Here is an 18,145-nt window from a genome sequence, read left to right as displayed (position 1 = left end):
GGAGACTTCTCCATGAGACCAAGCATTAACTCGTCCTCTCATTTCCCCCACGGACAGCAGCGTGTGACCGGCCAGCCCCACTGGGACTCAGCACGGACTCACTGCACCGGGAGCACAGGGATCCCCCCCCCCCTTTTTTTGCACTTCCCTCCTTTAAAATAAATCCACCCTCTGGGGCATTTAACCAGCAATCGTGTGATTCCTCACCCTGTGACAATATATTGCAGTGATGGTTTGGAGAGTGTGGATCAGCACACGGGTCATGTGTAGTATGCAGTGATGGTCTGGTCATGCAGTGCTGCCAACTCTCACGCTTTCGCCGTGTGACACACGGTTTTGCCTGTTTTCACACACACTCACGCCACACATCCAATTACTCACGCAAAAAACAAAAAACAAAAAAAAAAAACGATCTTCGGCCGAGACTCGTTCGTTCCTTTTCAAACTCCCTGATGGTAGATGGCGCTGATGGCGTCTATGGCTGGCTGCACCCCGAAGTAAGAGATACCCCGAAAGATAACGAGAGAAACTATCACCTCGAGAAGTCTGATGCATCTGAGCTGAGACTAGGTATGTGACAATGAAATGTCGTTCAATTGAGTACTCACTCTCTTAAACTTTAAATCTTGAAATATTTTTTTTTAACAAGTTTGTGTCTGTGAACATGATTTAGTGTGGTGAATGTTAACTCAGCTGTCATAAGCAATGATCAATATATTGCTTCGTGATATACTGCATGCTCAAAACATCAGCTCATAGCATTATGTACTCACATGGCATTTATATTTTTATTACCAGGCCAAAGAAAAGGACTCCCTGTGGATGAAGACTTTCTGTATATAGGACCAAACAGCATTTCGAGCAGGTAAGATGTATTCCAAAGAATTTAACATACAGGAACTGCACAAGAGGTTAAGGTATGATATGTGTAATGGTTCAGTCAAGAGTTTTGTGTTATAGTTGATCACAGTAAAGTCATGGTTGATAGTTTTGACTAATTTGTGGTTTGTATTTCAGTGTAGTACAGTCCAGTTTTCTTAATTTGAGATCTTAGTTGCGGAATGTGTGTTTTACCTGTGCCCTGTTATCGCAGGTGTCTATTTGAAATAAATCTTTTGGGAGGATTAATAATTTTATTTTTTACAGACAAGAAGGGCTGAGGTCAAAGTGACAGCTGGGCTGGTAGTTCACAACGTACCCCTAGCCTTTGCAGACCACCTGGGGCCTCTCCTAAAAGGTGACATCACACCACAGCAGGTGGATTTATTCCATGAAGCTGTGTTGTGTTTCCTGACAAGTGCTGTGGTCTATGCACTTAGGAAGCTGCCACTGATCAAACATGCAAAATTCGTAGATGTACGGCAGAGGGCTGAAATTGAAGATGTCCTGTACTTTGTTGAAAGGTTAGTTTTTTTTTTCTCTAATTATTGTCTATCATCTTAGCTAAAATATCCTGCGTTTTATGATGAGGTATGTTCACTCTTAAACTGCACATGAGCTATTCTTATGTGGCATCTCAAAGATGCGTATGAACTGCTGATGACGATATACCTAGAACTTAACAACTTGTAACTCTACTTTCATAAATAGGTTTCCCCATCTCCTCCCATACCATGCCAATGATATCCCTGCAGGACGAAACTGAAATGGAAAGCTTTTGGGCTGAAATGGCAACCTGAAAAAAACTTTTTTTTTTTTTTTTTTTTTTGTCTTTCCTTTTGGCAGGTGTGGTTTGGCTACATCTGTTGCTTAAAAATTGTTGCATGCATATGTGTCATGCATGTTTGAAATTATGCATGTTTTTGTCTTTCCTTTGTTAATGGATCAACCTACAGTATACTTGCAGTATTAATCAATCAAAAATCAAGGTATGTTTTTCCATTGTGTTCTTGGTGGATTTTCCATAGGTGACAGGTGCCAAAGAATTTGAGAGGCTTGCTGCCATCGCCAAACTGGTCCTGGTGTTGCCACATGCAAACGCAGATGCTGAGAGGGTGTTTTCAGTTGTGGGACTGAACAAAACCAAGAGAAGAAACAGCCTAGCACTGGATGGCACCCCGTCATCAATAATGACCATAAAGATGGGGGGTGATGGCGCAGTGGATAAGACACATGCCTTTGGTGTGAGAGACCCGGGTTCGAATCCACTGTGAGACACCAATGTGTCCCTGAGCAAGACACTTAACCCCTAGTTGCTCCAGAGGCGTGCGACCTCTGACATATATAGCAATTGTAAGTCGCTTTGGATAAAAGCGTCAGCTAAATGAATAAATGTAAATGTAAAGATGGCCAATCTGGAGCCCTGCTTCAAATGGGAGCCCCCCTCAGATATCATCAAGGCCTCAGGCCAGTATAACCATGCCCACAGATCATAGACAAGGACTTTACCCAGCTTCTCATCTGCATCTGATACTGATTATGCCTCATTTTTAGTTATTTTTGTAATGCATTCAGTTTTATTGCTTGAAAAAGTTGTACTGTTTAAGCACTTTATTTGTTTCTGATGGACCATGTGGTGGGAGACTTTGAATGAAGAATAATGTCCCTCCCTAACTAATCTTGTGTCATTTTTGGCTGAACATTAATCAAGTGAGAATGCAATTATTCACAACATAGGCTAGGTTTCAGGTAAGAATTAGTTTAATACCATTCTAATCAAAATATCAATCAACCTACATAGGTCAAATCTTAAACACTGGTCTATGAATAAGGCTTTATTGTGGTACACAGGCAGTCATTTAGGCACAACAATAGTTTTCTGGTTGAATGTTCAGCTCAAGTCTAGCAGGCCCTACAAGTCAAGAGGCCGAGCATGAATCAGAACAAATTCAGGTATTGCACATCTTTAGCAGACCACCCAAAAATCCACTAGAATGCAGGAAATCACATCTACTTAATCCAAAATTTCCTGGGGGTGGGCCTTCAGCTATGTCTGCATCACAGAATGTAACCAATATTGTCCATCTCCAGTAGGCTGCCCCTATCAAAGGCTTTGGGCCTCCCCACAAACCACCAGATGCAGGGTACAACATCAAATTAATTCCAATTTTCTGATATCTGCCAATTTATGTGGCTGCATGCGCGGCATAATTTTGATCACCCCTGACAAAATCTCACTCCAAGGTTTTTTGAAAAGTTGGCAGGTATGGTCATGTGTAGCATGCAGTGACGGTTTGGATGAGTGCACGGGTCATGTGTAGCATGCAGTGACGGTTTGGATGAGTGCACGGGTCATGTGTAGCATGCAGTGATGGTTTGGTTTGTGTACCAGTGCAGAGATGCTCGTTAACATTCTGTCCGGAGCGCGAGACGCGGCGCCTGCGCGCCTCTTTCACCGTGCTTCAATGCTCAGAGGCGACTCAAGTGGCAGCCCAGCTCTCTGTTCGTGCGTGAGCTGAAATGGATGGAGTAGAGAGGAAAAGGACGGAGAGTCAGAGGATGATGAAAGACGGCGATCTTAAACGAGACTCCGGCATCCCTGAGCGCGTGACACTCAAGAAGGAGATCGGGCTTCTGAGCGCGTGCACGATCATCATTGGTAAGGAAAGTTTACAACTTGTGTTCTTCTTGACTGTGGGCCATTCTGCCAACGTGTGAACTTCTCAAGACCTAAAACACAAATGTATCGCAGAAATTCGCCATCTGGTTAGTCCACATATATATTTGGTGATTTATGCACACTAGAACACATTGTATTTGTACTTAGTAATGCATGTTAAATATTGCTTAACATAGTCATATTAGCATGCTATTGCTTTATTTTCCTGTATATGCTTTTTTTTTTTTTTTTTTTTAATGTAGGCTACTAATCTCATCTTTATTTAATAACTTGGTAACTTTAATCATTTTTTAAAAATTACGTGTTTATCTATTTATTGTCTTAACATGTAAACTCAAAGCAAGATACTGAATTATCGACAATCATCTGAACAAAGTGTTATAAATTAAACATCTGCAAACTTAGTTGTTTTGTTTACTTGGGTCTACTCACATCCAGCATGTGGGCGCTCTCAGATGTGTTTGTCCTCCTGAAAGGAGCCGAATGAAAGCTAAAGATTGTTCCCTGCTCCTGATGGCAGCCGGCTCTGAGACTGGCAGCAGTAGATTATTTATGCCTGCTGTTATGTAATATCGTTGTACGACACTTGGGTGCTTGAGAGAAGAGCTGCTGGAAGTGGGTTAGTCAGGGGGCCTGATCATTGTCTGCCTGTGAAAACTCACAGCTACTACAGCGGGGCCACACGGCTGATGTTGACCGGCCATGTACTGTGGTTTGCTGTTGTATATTTGTATTTGGTGTTGGGTTAGTTCTTATAGTGCTTAGAATTCTAGATAAAAGGGAACCAATGCATGCAGAGCTAGTCTTTACTCCAGTGACTATGTATTTGGTTGGTTGTTTATCTTGAAGTTTGACTACCTGAGACCATACTGGTAATTTGAGATTTTAATTTAAACGTTGAAATGTTATGACCAAATTAATAAGTACTTAAGATTCTGCACTTTTTTTTTTTTTTTTTTTTTTTTTTCTTCTTCTTCTCTCTAGGTGACTAATTAAATGGCTAATGGAGTGTAAATGGCCATGTAACCTAATTGGCAGTAAAGCCCCCGCCCCAAGTTGCCACAAACACAAAATTCAGCCTGGAATTAGACTAATAAAAAAAAAAAAAAAGGGGCACAGCACATGGGGTAACAAAGCGACGCTTGTTCATTGGGACTAATTTGGCAAAGATTGCTATTGTGTGTAAGTGCTGTCAAACGATTAATCGCATCCAAAATAAAAGTTGTGGTGTGTGTGTGTGTGTATATATTCAAGAACAATGTTAGGCTTATATGAATATACATGTAAATATTTTCAATATACTGTATGTGTGTCATATATATACACATAATAAATATGCACAGTATACACACATTATGCGAACAAAAACTTTTAATTTGGATATAATTAATCGTTTGACAGCACTATATATTGAGTGTAAGATGAGGAATCCGGTGACTCCAGAAAATAAATGTTGTAAATTTTAAATGTGACAAGTAGTTTTTAATAAATATAAATAAGTGTTTTGTGTTCTCCTAGTTAGTCCGAGAGTGTTTACAAGAATATTTTCTGTTATAAAAAGTCCTCCAGAGATTGTGCATGTTTATGAAGTGACATTCTGATGATTATGCAAACTTAACCATCATCTAACAAAATATGAAGTGTGTGTGTTCTGAACAGATAAAGACACCAGGCTTGCATGGATCACAGGGCCCTTTTGTTTTCAGGATATAACAATGTTTATTTCTTTCCTCAGGTAACATTATTGGCTCCGGGATCTTCATCTCTCCTAAAGGTGTCCTGGAGCATTCGGGTTCGGTTGGCTTGGCGCTGGTGGTGTGGGTGTTAGGAGGAGGTATCGCTGCTCTGGGCTCCCTGTGCTACGCTGAACTAGGGGTCACCATCCCCAAATCTGGAGGAGACTATTCCTATGTCACAGAGATCTTTGGAGGTCTCATGGGGTACGACAGGTCCATACATGGTCTACTAAACAGTGAATGGAAATCAAAAGACTGTCACAGATGCTGAATGTGTCGTGTTGCTCTCTAGGTTTCTGCTGTTGTGGAGTGCAGTATTGATCATGTATCCCACCACACTGGCAGTCATCGCTCTCACTTTCTCTAACTATGTGCTTCAGCCTGTTTTCCCATACTGCGTTCCTCCATATGTAGCCACACGCATGCTGTCTACCATCTGCATACGTGAGTGCTTGACTTCTCTCTGTATCTATTCTATACATGAATGTATTCAGCCTGTGATTTAAACATAAAAATAGACATCATAGTGCATACCTTTTGAAATGGCTTTAGTAAACCTGAGGATTCAACTAAATTTAACCTCAAGATTGAAGTAAGATGTAAAGCGTGTTTTCTAATGAACTAAGCGAAACTGCAAATATAATAACTGTTTTCAAACAGGTTTCCCAGAACTGACTTCTGAATTGCGATTAGATGGCAGAAAGTACGTCACGTCATTCCGAACCTGTATATCTTTCTGTCTGCTGTCGAACACAAGGGAATGTTTGAAGAATACTTCCACTTTTCCAGTGTAATGAATGTGGACTGGGGTTGTAAGACTTCAAAAATAAAGATAAGCAGCAAGTGTGCATAATTATTTTAAATGTATCATAAAGGTAGTCCATAGGTCTAAAAACAATATATTTCAATATTTTGCACCTTTAAGTGAAACTGGTGGGCTGGGCCTGGGACCCAGCAAACTTTCAAGGGCTCCACAAGATTCCTTAAATAAAATATGTAAATATATAAAGTTTATTTTTATATATATTCAAATTAATATTTTTTTTTTTTAATCAGCTAAAAATCAAGAGAGATCATTAAGTGGCATCATATTTTTGTTTTTTTGTGGTCTTGGAAAAATTGAATAAATTATTTGATTTTGAGTGATTTTTCTAGTTCTGAAAGTCTTTCTTTCTCTCATTTATTTTATATATATTATTACACAGTGCCCTCCAAAAGTATAGGAACAGTAAAGACAAAATTGCTCTGTTGGCTGTGGAGTCAAGACATATACAAATATGATTAAAAGATGAATATGAGACAATTACAGAATACCACATTTTATTATTGGGTGATTCAACACATACATGTTTTACCAGTTGTTGCTTGTTTTGGGGAGTTTCTGCCTTTACTCTCCTCTTCAGCTGGTGAAATTCATGTTCAATCAGATTTAAATCTGGAGATTGACTTGGGCAATCTAAGACTTTCCATTTCTTTGCTCTTATAAACTCCTTGACTGAACTGGCAGGGTGTTTTGGGTCATTGTCCTGATGCGATATGAAGCACTTCCCAATTAATCTGGAGGCATTTTCTTGAATATTGGTAGGCAAGATGGTTTTGTACCCTTCCAAATTCATTCTGCTACTGTCATCATACATTAAGTCATCAGTAAAGTTGAGAGGGCCTGTTCCAGAGACAGCCATGCATACCCATGCCATGACACCACCTCCACCATGCTTTACAGATGAGGCTGTATGCTTGGGATCATTGCAGTTCCCTTTTTTTCTCCACATTTTTGCTTTCCCATCACTTAGATAAAGGTTCATCTGTGTCTCATCGGTCCATAAACACAGTTCCAAAACTCTTCTGGCTCACCTTTGTGCTTTTTTGCAAACTCTACTCTTGTCTTTCTATTTTTGGTGCTGGTCAGAGGTTTGCATCTTGCTGTGTAGCATCTGTAATTCTGTGTCAAAGTCTCCTGAGGACAGTAGATTGTCAGAGCATCACCCCAGCTTTCTGGAAGTTGTTGCTGATTTTACAGACACGTCTTTTAGGATTCATTTTCACAGCTTTTATGATTTGTCTGTGATCAACTACTGTTGTTTTCTCAGCCGATCAGGTAGTTGTTGGATGCTGGTCTCTGGTGGTTTCCAAACACTTGATTTCTCCATGCCCTTTGTTTTTGCTGGAGCTCTAACTGATTTCCTCTTTTCTTTTAGCATCCAAATTGCTTGCTTTTCTCTCAATGTCAGCTCCCTCGTCTTCATCCTGGTTTGTGTGTCATCGTCGAATGCAAGATTCAGAATACAGAAGTAATGGATATAACTGATACGACACATTCCCTGCTTTTAATATCTGAAGAATTAATGCAACAGGACACAGCTGATCACTTAGAAAGACCTGTGAGGCAACTGCTCCAATACTTATGATCTCATCAGATAGAGGGATGAACTCTAAAAGTGCTGAACTTCTTAGCTGGTAAAACATCTATGTGTTGAATCGCCCAATAATTAAACATGATATTCTGTAGTTTTGTCTCATATTCATCTTTTAATCATATTTGTAAATGTCTGGACTCCACAGCCAACAGAGCAATTTTGTCTTTACTGTTCCAATACTTTTGGAGGGCACTGTATATATGTAGCATGTTTTGTTTATTGCTTGTATTTTTATTTTTTTTATTTTAAAGTACTTCAGTACATGTTGTTTTTCCCTGAGAATGTCCCGGTTACAGTTACGGCTCTGGATCTGTGCCAGCAGCACTTGACGGCTCAGTGATGGAGTGGCGTGGCTCAACAGCATGTGATTGCTGCATTAGCTCTCATTATTCAAGCCTGTTATGTGGAGTCATTCACACAAACCAAAACAACAGCAGCAAGAGAGCGCCAGGAAAACGCAAGGCCTTCCATCTCCTCACAGACCTGCTCTTTGCTCCCGTGTTTTGTTCTCATTCAAATCTATTTGTTTCAATTGGGCTTAAATTTCTCTCGGTAGAGGGAAGTGTTTTATGAAAGAGTGTGTAAGCTGTGACACTGATGGATGAGCCCATAGAATTACAAATCCACTCCCCTTTTTAGCATTCCCACCTTTCTGTCAAGAACCCCATACAAACTAATCCTAAAACAGTGTTTCCTGATGCCAACAAGTCATATAGTTCTAACTTTGAACAATTATAAAACAATTGTATTTAAAGTCACACGTTAAAGAGATTAAATTAGGACATCTTACAATGTTTAATGTTTGTGTGTGTGGATATTTGCAGTGTTTTTGACATGGGTGAACTGCTACAGTGTGCGTTTGGCCACACGGATCCAGGACGTCTTTACCGTGGGGAAGCTGCTGGCTCTGGGGCTCATCATTACTGTCGGTTTAGTGCAGATCTTTGGAGGTAATGGGGAGAAAAAAACACCCTATTCCCTATTATGAAACTGTTTTATTCAAACTGAGAAAAAAATAAGCAATTTTAGCATATTTATTGCATATAGTTGCTGGTATTTCTATGGGCAAAAAGTGAGATTAAAATTATTAGGATATTAAGTAAAGATCATGTTCCATGAATATATTTTGTACGTTTCCTACTGTAAATATATCAACTTAATTTTTGATTAGTAATATGCATTGCTAAGAACTTAATTTGGACAACTTTAAAGGCGATTTTCTCTATTTAGACTTTATTTATTTTTTTTGCACCCTCAGATTCCAGATTTCCAAATAGTTGCATCTCCACCAAATATTGTCCGATCCTAACAAACCATACATCAATGGAAAGCGTATTTATTCAGTCTTCAGATGTTGTATAAATCTCAATTCGAAAAACTGACACACGACTGGTTTTGTGGTCCATGGTCGCATTTGTAATCTAAACCAATGAGATCTTTCATTGCTATCTCAACCAAATACGTATTTTACGAGGTGGCTAATTCTTACGACCTCTCTCGTACAATTTTGTACGTTTTCTCTGAGGGGTAGGTTAAGGGGTGGTTAATTGCATGAATTCCTACGAATTTGTCACCTCGTAAAACACGTACGATTTTTCACAAAACGTACACATTTGTACGAGCGAGGTCTTACGAATTTGTACAAATTAACTACCTCCTAAAATACATATGAATTGCCATGAGATCAGGTTGCAACAGCAGATTACTTGCATAAAATGAATGTGAATATTAGTTGTCACTTAAATATCTCCTAATAACAAATAAATACTCCTCAAAAGCCTGATGTGTCATATGATACTCTAATTATGAATGCATAATCAAGTAAGCCTGAGTTGTGTTAGTCCAGTACATGTTAATCTTGAAATACTGTTAATTGTCCAATTAACAAAGTCCTATCTGTCTCCTCAGGTAACTATGAAAGCCTGACTCCACAGGTGGCGTTCACGTTTAATAAAGCTCCCTCCATAGGGCAGATTGCTCTGGCTTTTCTTCATGCCTCCTTTGCCTTCAGCGGCTGGAACTTCCTCAACTACGTTACGGAGGAAGTGGTGAATCCGAGGAGGTTCGTCTGATACCACGTTTACAACTTGGCTAGACTGACAAAATCTGCTGGAACAATTTTCTTGGCTCATTCTGAGTGTATATTCTGTTATGCTCTGGTTGGTTTTGTGTTGTGCCTTAGTTTCCTTGGTTCCTAATTAGTTCACACCTGTTCTTGAGGTTATCATTATCTGTCTATTTAAGCCCTGTGTTTCCTCCCATTCCTTGCCCAGTATTGCTGTTGAGTTGCATGTGATTACGATTCCTGTCTTGTTCTTCTTTGGTGTTAAATAGTTATTTTGGATTATATTGTGTATTTCTGCCATATACTTACAACTATTACCATTATAATACTGAATGATAGTCGCATTATATGACATAAGCTGTTTAAAATATGTACATAACTGTATACAAATCCTAATATTTCAGGCACGATACATTTGTTTGACTATGTTGTCGAACCTACAATTATCTACTGCATAGTTATTGCCCTTTTAACTAGGAACGTTTGTGGCTGGATATATACATTTACATGTGTTTTTGTTGTTTTTTTTCCCTCAGGAATCTGCCTCGAGCCATATACATCTCCATTCCACTGGTCACATGTGTGTACACGCTCACAAACATTGCGTATTTCTCCTCCATGTCTCCTGAGGATCTGCTGTCCTCCAACGCAGTGGCTGTTGTAAGTACAAGCCTTTGACTCATGTCTTAAAACATTTTCTTAATTAAAGGCGCCAGATTATTGATGCTCAAGGATGGATTCACTGTGTGTTTGTGTCATTTGTATTAGTTTATTTCATTTACAGTAACAAGTTTCATTTTAGTTGACTATAATGCAAGATTTAGAAGCAGGTATAATGTGTATCTATTGATTCGGGTATCTGGATTGTAGTAGTGGAGTGATATTAAAGGATGTCAGATTGTAGTAGTGTGCAGCATCCTTCACAAACTATGCACAAGATTGGCAATTGTACGGTGTAAATTGTGATCAACACTGATTTTGTGGGTGCGTTTGTGCCTGTTTTGAATACTTTCTTTAGTAAAGAAGGTGCAAAACAATACAGATGGAAATAAACTGTGCTTATCAATACACCAGACATTATCCCCTGAATGCTTAATTCTGTTTAATTTGCCTTAGACATTTGGTGAAAAGCTTCTCGGGGTGTTTTCCATCCTCATGCCGATCTCTGTGGCACTCTCCACTTTTGGGGGCATCAATGGTTACCTCTTCACCTCCTCGAGGTGAGTGTATTTCTATTTCATTTTACTGTTAGCTTGTTAGGAAATGTGTCACTTTTTAACAAGTGAGGCTCCTTGTGATAATATATTGTGACAAAATGTGCACAAATCTAATACTACTTTGAACGTTCACACTAAAAAAGGAAGTTCGGTCTTTTAAAAAGTGATATTAATCAAGTCAGTCATATTAATCAAGATTCATGATTAAGATTTAGGTTTTCCTATACTTTTACTTACTTTACTTTTAGTCATTTAGCAGACCCTTTTATCCAAAGCGACTTACAAATAAGAAAGTAACTGAAAGTTAACACTCTGTAAATACTCTATACACACACATTTAAGATAATACAGAAATTAAATCAAATTGACAAATGCATACAACATTTCAATAGTAAACATATAAAGGAAAAAAATAAATAAAATAAAAAGCAATGCTTATCCTTCGCCTTTGTCCTAGCCCGGTGGAGTCGATGGTCTTTACACTAAGAGGGCTTCACACGAGGGCTGCCGCGGTATAATAACCTTTTTTATACCTAGCTATCTAACAAATCACTGCTAGAATTCAGCTGAACCCACTTTCCTATTAATCACTAAAAATGGCCAAGCAAGTGCACACACTGACAAGATACGCGATACAGTAGGAGACCAAACGAGATTTCAGCAACTCAACAACTCTCTCTCCTACTCTATTGGCATTCTGTCAACTTTATTTATAAAAGGCTTTTTTTACAATACAGAGTTTCAAAACAGCTTCACAGGAAAATAAGAGAATCAGTGGTGCAAAATATTTCAATGTTGAGACAAACCCAAGTTCTGCTGTAGAGCAGCTCTATTAAGACCATAGTGTCATTATTCAGCTCCAGTCTGTAGATTCAATTCAATAACTGTGTTAAGTTCATCAATTATGAAACAAGTGCAGTTCAGCTAAGCAGAAGAAAATAGTGTTGTATTCAGCTTGAATCAGTTTGACGTTGATTCAATTCAATTCAAATTTCATTTATAAAGAACATTTAAAATCAACCTTGTTTGGCCAAAGTGCTGTACATGACTAAAAAAAATTAAAATAAATGAATTAAAAAAAATACCAGGAAACACAAATTTACAAAATTCAAAGCACAAGAGGAAAGATGAGTTTTAGGCATGGATTTAAATTCAGATGTAGAAGCAGTTCTAACACGTATTTGTAGGTTGTTTACAGCTTAGGGCCAGCCACTGCGAAAGCTCGATCACCCCTGTTTTGTAGGGGCAGCCAACGTAAAAGAATGTAGAATTGGATTTATATGATATGCTGTCAAGATAAAATCCTAATTTTTTTGTTGGAGGTGAGGAATGGTAAGAGTTTGCACAAAGTTCCATACAGTTTTTTTTTTTTTTTTTTATTTGGTGTGGTAAGTGGGGGGGTCCATGTTTCAGGAGGTAGGGGTTTGCATGGGGTTTCAGAGGGGGGTGGGGTGGTTTGAGTTCAGGGTTCTCACAGCCTGGGGGAAAAAGCTGTTGAGCAGTCTGGCGGAGCGGGCTCTGATGCTCCGGTACCGTCTTCCTGATGGTAGGAAGAGACTGTGGGAGGGATGGGTGGAGTCCTTCACGATGCTGTTGGTTTTGCTGGAGCATCGTGTAAGGAATATGTCCAGGATGGAGGGGAGAGGGGCACCGATGATCTTTGCAGCTGTGTTCACTGTCCGCTGGAGGGTCTTGCGGTCAGCAGCACTGCAGTTCCTGTACCAGACAGTGATGCAGCTGGTCAGCTGCATTTTCAAAATGGCGTCGCTGTGTTTGGACTCCGTTCAGGCCCGCTCCGCTGAGATTTTGCTTTAACTTAATTTTTTACTTTCTCTTTTTACACATTTCACGTCGGCACTGATCACCTACAACATAGAAACGCTTTTGGACATTGGAAACCGCTACACCAACCTGCTTCAGGACACTTTATCCAGGAATCCTTCATGGCCTCTGGAGATTCTTCGGAACGCGGAGACGAACAATAACCCCCTGAGGCGACGGATCAAGAAACACCGTGGAAAACGCGCTGGAATTCGAGAGAGACTCAGGAAAAGGGCTCACAGTCCTCCTCTCCCGAGCATTCTGCTTGCAAATGTCCAATCCTTGGAGAATAAGATGGACGATCTTAGAGCCAGGATTAGTTTCCAATGGGACATAAGGGACTGTAACATCCTTTGTTTGTCAGAAACGTGGCTTTCGTCCTCGGTCCCGGACACTGCTGTAATGCCGAGTGATAACTTCTCTGTCTTTCGGACGGACAGAACAGCAGAGGCCGGTAAATCCAGGGGCGAAGGAGTGTGTTTCATGATTAACAAGAAATGGTGTGACCCCAGGAATATCTCCATTCTGTCGCGTTCCTGCTCGCCTCATCTGGAACATCTTTCCATTATTTGCCGCCCATTTTATCTGCCCCGGGAGTTTTCATCGATCATTGTTACTGCTGTGTACTTTCCACCACAGGCAGACACCGGCTTGGCTTTGTCTAAACTTCACGATGAGCTCAGCGGCTACATCAACAAACATCCTGACGCTGCCTTCATCATCGCGGGGGACTTTAACAAAGCCAACCTCAAACAGGTCATGCTGAACTTTCACCAACACGTATCCTGTCCAACTAGAGGACCAAACACACTGGATCATTGCTACACTCAGTTCAAGAATGCCTACAAAGCCCGCTCACTACCGGCTTTTAGCAAATCGGACCATGCCGCCATTTTTCTAACCCCGGGATACACACAAAGGCTCGTTCAGGAACCTCCGGGGCAGAGAGTAGTGACGCGCTGGTCCTCTCACTCAGAGGCTATGCTGCAGGCGGCTCTTGATGACGTCAACTGGGACATGTTCCGGGCGAGTTTTTCTGACGTCAGCGAGCTCACGGATGTAGCATTAAGCTTTGTAAACACGCTAACCGAGCAAGCTACAGAAACAGTAACTATAAGGATATTCTCCAACCAGAAAACGTGGGTGGACAGATCAATCCGTGCTGCGGTTAACACGCACTGCCGCTTACAATGAGGCTCTTCTGACCGGGAATATGAGCGAGTACAAAGCATTGTGCTATGCTCTCCGACGCGCAGTAAGAGCTGCCAAACACCGATACAAAGAGAGAATTGAGTCCCATTTCCAGCTCAATGACTCCCGACGGATGTGGCAGGGACTGAGGACCATCTGTGCCTTTGGAAACAAACCCTCCGCGGAGGTGAGAGCAGATCCGTTGCTGGCCGACGAGTTAAACATCATCTACGGCTACTTCGATGGCAACGGCGGCGGCGCGTCAGGAAGCAGCAGGCAGAGCAGCGATAATCCTGTAATCACCGTGTCGGAGGATGAGGTTCGGAGGGCGCTAAAGAAAGTGAACGTCAGGAAAGCATAGAAAACATTTAGTGCACTGCATAGTCTTCACCATATGAATTAATTTCTTATTGGATATACTAAAGTTAATCAGAGAATTTAATTAATGATTATCTCATTTTCTTTTGTTGTTTGATTAACATTTAAATAACAGAGACAGCAGCAGGTTTATTGGCTGTTGTCACTTTTAAGACCAAATACAGATGCAATATAGCATTTGTTTAATTTCCCAAATGTTTGTTCATTTAATTGACATAATTGACTGTGTTTAGGTGAAAACTTGCCAACTTGTCATGAAAAATTAGATGTTATGTAGGAAGTGCGACAGCGCACCACTTTAAAGGAAGGAAACACAATGTAATATTTCATATTTTCATAATCGTTGGAAGCCAAAAAAAAATAATAATTTCTATACCATAGTCATTAAATAATCTTTGAGGGCAAGGGGCCCCCTATTGGTTCAGGGGCCCTACGCAACTTACGTACTTTTTGTATAGGGAGAAAATATCAGTACCGACTATGGAAGTGATTCGTTGTTATGTGTTTACTGTTTGCGTGTGCATTTGTTTGAATACACACAGGTTGTGTTTCTCTGGGGCACGAGAAGGACATTTACCCAGCCTTCTTGCTATGATCCACTTCAAGCACTGCACGCCGATTCCAGCTCTGCTCGTCTGTGTATGTGATTTTCAGTTTGTGTTATAGCTACAAGACATTTGTGTTGCTTCTCACAGTGTAACTTGTTCTGTTTAACTTGATTCTTTCTGTATTTTTGCTCTATATCTTGTATTTCAGTGCACTGCCACAATTGTGATCTTATACATTGGAGAAACTCACAACCTTATAAACTATGTCTCTTTCATCAACTACCTCTCTTATGGAGTCACTATTGCTGGCCTGCTCTACTACAGATGGAAGAAGCCAAACTTGTACAGGCCCATCAAGGTATTCAATTATATACAAATATTACAAACAACCTGTTCATGAATGTATTCTACATCAGTTCAGTGGGTTCATGTGGTTTGCTGCAGTAGTCAGCAGGACAGTCACTTCCAGATCATGTTTATATTGCATAGATCCAGGAGCTGGGTGAATATATGAGAGTTTTAGGGTTTGTCTCTTGTCAGGTGAGTCTCCTAGTGCCGGTGTGTTACCTGCTCTTCTGGGCTCTCCTGCTGGGCTTCAGTTTGCACTCGGAGCCGCTGGTGTGTGGAGTGGGGCTGGTCATTATGCTCACTGGAGTGCCTGTTTATTTCCTGGGAGTTTACTGGAAAGACAAGCCAAAATGCATATATGACTTCACCGGTAAGGAGACTGGATGAGCAATTTATATTCACTATAGGTACAAAAAAAAAAAAAAAAAGGTTTTATATATTATTTATTTACCCTCATTCTGTTATTTATTTATTTTTTTTACGTGGAAAACAGAATGACATATGTAGAATGTTCATGCTGCTCTTTTCCATTCAGCTGCAGAAGTACAAGTGGCAAATAAACATTATAAGGTAGTCCATTTGACTCATGCACGGTGTACCTCTCAAGTCATGCATGCATACATATACAGTGTTGGGAGTAACGCATTACAAGTAACGCAAGTTACGTAATCAGATTACTTTTTCAAGTAACTAATAAAGTAATGCATTACTTTTTAATTTACAAGAAAATATCTGAGTTACCTTTTCAAAAATGTAACGCCAGTGTTTTCCCATTTTTTTTTAAATTTTATTTATTTTTTTTTTTTTTTTTTTTTGGACTGACGAGTCTCCTGTCCCCATGTTGGGAGAAATCGGAAGTACAGAGGCATTGTGTGCTGTGTGAGCATGATGTTACTGTAGTTCTGGACTAAATGTGATGTGCATTAATCTCACTCGCAAAAAAACAGATTTAGTATTCATCAAAATGAAATAAAACAGTGAAATGCAAACTCAGAATATGACACAAACCTGCAATAATAAAATGTCAAATAACACAACTGTATCCATTTTATTAACCAATGTCTTTGCTCCTGACCTTTGATCCAGTTCAACCATACTAAGCAAAAATGACTTTAGATAAACTAACAATTGTGCTTCATTGTTTTTTTTTTTTATTGCTGAAGAGTTTTGAACCTTCTCCTGTACAGATGTGAATATACTTTTTCCTTCAGCCTGAGGTTTATTCATTACACTTTTTGGTTTGAAGGGGCTTTTACATTTGCTATAATTAGAACTTCTTATATTAAAAACAATCAAGCCCTGCTTATATTGCAAAAGTAACTTTTTTTTATTATTTTATTTTTTTATTACTTTTAAAAATAACTTTCCCCAACACTGTGTAGAATTTGAAGTATATTCAATGAAGTGCATTTATTTTTTTCACAACTGTGGAAGCAAAAGTTTTGCCTAATAGCAGCAATATATCATATTCAGAATACACATTGCATGAGTCGAGTGGTTTGGAATGGCATATGAGTAAATGATGACAGGATTTTTCACTTTTGGGTGAACGTTTTATAAACATTTTATTTATATATATATGTATATGTGTGTGTGTCTTCTTTGTTACAGAGTGGGCTACGTATCTGGGACAAAGAGTGTTTTTTGTAGTTTTCCCGCAAATCGATCCTATTGAAGTGGGAGAATGGACTGACAGATCTTCCTTCACAAGCAAAGCTTCTGGACCTCTCTGAACTTTCTACTTTAATTTGGCAGCTCTTCACTTAAAATCCACAATCCCAGGCTTGTAGTAGTAGTACAAAAGAAATGAAACAATAACCGCCTCATTTGTTTAAATGGGGACTATATGCTTCAGTGGGTTTAAATGGTACTGTTTCAGCTATCATGGATTGTATATTGCACTGGATATTGCTCACTTTTTGGTTAGGTGTGTTATTTCTACAGTTTTCAAACCCTGTAAGTTGCTACTGGGGTTCAATTGTTGATACATGTACAGAATCTCTCCTCTCTTTTGTATGATATTTCACTTGCGATGTCTTTCCAACCACATAACAATTTCTACAGGCACTGCACGCCTGACTGATGTAAATACATTTAAAGTGCTTCTAACAATGCTCATGCTTCACAGTTTTGGTCTTTAGTCTCAAATCATATTGTTATATGCAGGCATATTTTCTGGTTTCAAAATGAATTGCTTAAAATGATTTACAAGGGATTGAAAGGAATTTCCATTCTTTCTATTTATAGATTATTTCAGGTTAATAACAAAAAAAAACTCAGTGTTCAGTACTCTGTACTGTGATTTGTTATAGGTGACCCTGGACCACAAAACCAGTCATAAGTGTTTTTTTTTTCGAAATTGAGATTCATATATCATCTGAAAGATAAATAATCTTTCCATTGATGTATGGTTTGTTATGATAGGACAATATTTGGCTGAGATACAACTGTTTGAAAATCTGGAATCTGAGGGTGCAAAAAAAATCTAAATATTGAGAAAATTGTCTTTAAAGTTGTTCAAATTAAGCTCTTAGCAATGCATATTACTAATCAAAAATGAAGTTTTTATATATTTACGGTAAGAAACTTACAAAATATCTTCTTGGAACATGATCTTTACTTAATATCCTAATGATTTTTGGCATAAAAGAAAAATTTATAATTTTGACCCATGCAATGTATTGGCTATTGCTCCAAATATACCCCAGCGACTTAAGACTGCTTTAGTGCTCCAGGGTCACGTATTTAGAAGATGCCTGGATTTCCACTCAGACAAAAGGCCAATTCAGAGGAAAACCGACTGATTTTACATGACTGTATACTATTAATATTCATAAAGCGCAGACGACTTTCTCTGCGTGACTG

General features: G+C 39.3%; 2 protein-coding genes across 3 annotated transcripts in view; one reads left to right on the top strand and one right to left on the bottom strand.

Annotated features, from left to right (window-relative positions):
• LOC306868005 (histone H3.2-like) overlaps positions 1-18,145 on the bottom strand; it is a gene marked incomplete at its 3' end in the record, with an annotated part of 468,278 nt that overhangs the window by 39,447 nt on the left and 410,686 nt on the right. The gene's annotated exons all lie outside the window — the stretch shown is intronic.
• On the top strand, positions 3,148-18,133 carry slc7a10b (solute carrier family 7 member 10b). 2 transcript variants are annotated; one of them, XM_079414177.1, is made up of 12 exons: positions 3,401-3,538; positions 5,295-5,499; positions 5,588-5,739; positions 8,537-8,662; positions 9,621-9,774; positions 10,314-10,437; positions 10,894-10,997; positions 14,927-15,023; positions 15,141-15,290; positions 15,473-15,650; positions 15,816-15,850; positions 16,892-18,133. In XM_079414177.1, the coding sequence occupies exons 1-12, from the start codon at positions 3,439-3,441 to the stop codon at positions 16,928-16,930; spliced, it is 1,464 nt and encodes a 487-aa protein (XP_079270303.1). In that variant the 5' UTR covers positions 3,401-3,438; the 3' UTR covers positions 16,931-18,133. The 2 variants fall into 2 exon arrangements, with proteins under 2 accessions (XP_079270302.1, XP_079270303.1); XM_079414176.1 differs by lacking the exon at positions 15,816-15,850 and having other exon boundaries at positions 3,148-3,538; positions 16,892-17,489.

This window comes from Barbus barbus (genome assembly GCF_936440315.1).
Source record: "Barbus barbus genome assembly, chromosome: 50".
Taxonomy (NCBI): Eukaryota; Metazoa; Chordata; class Actinopteri; order Cypriniformes; family Cyprinidae; genus Barbus; species Barbus barbus.
The sequence above is the reverse complement of the archived record's forward strand: the minus strand, read 5'-3'. Positions and strand labels throughout refer to the sequence as shown.

Excerpts from the sequence above, each read along its gene's own strand:
- slc7a10b (XM_079414176.1), top strand. The coding sequence starts at position 3,400 with ATGGATGGAGTAGAGAGGAAAAGGACGGAGAGTCAGAGGATGATGAAA. Across the intron at positions 5,740-8,536 it reads GCTGTCTACCATCTGCATAC|TGTTTTTGACATGGGTGAAC; the intron begins GTGAGTGCTTGA and ends GGATATTTGCAG. Across the intron at positions 15,024-15,140 it reads TTCCAGCTCTGCTCGTCTGT|TGCACTGCCACAATTGTGAT; the intron begins GTATGTGATTTT and ends CTTGTATTTCAG.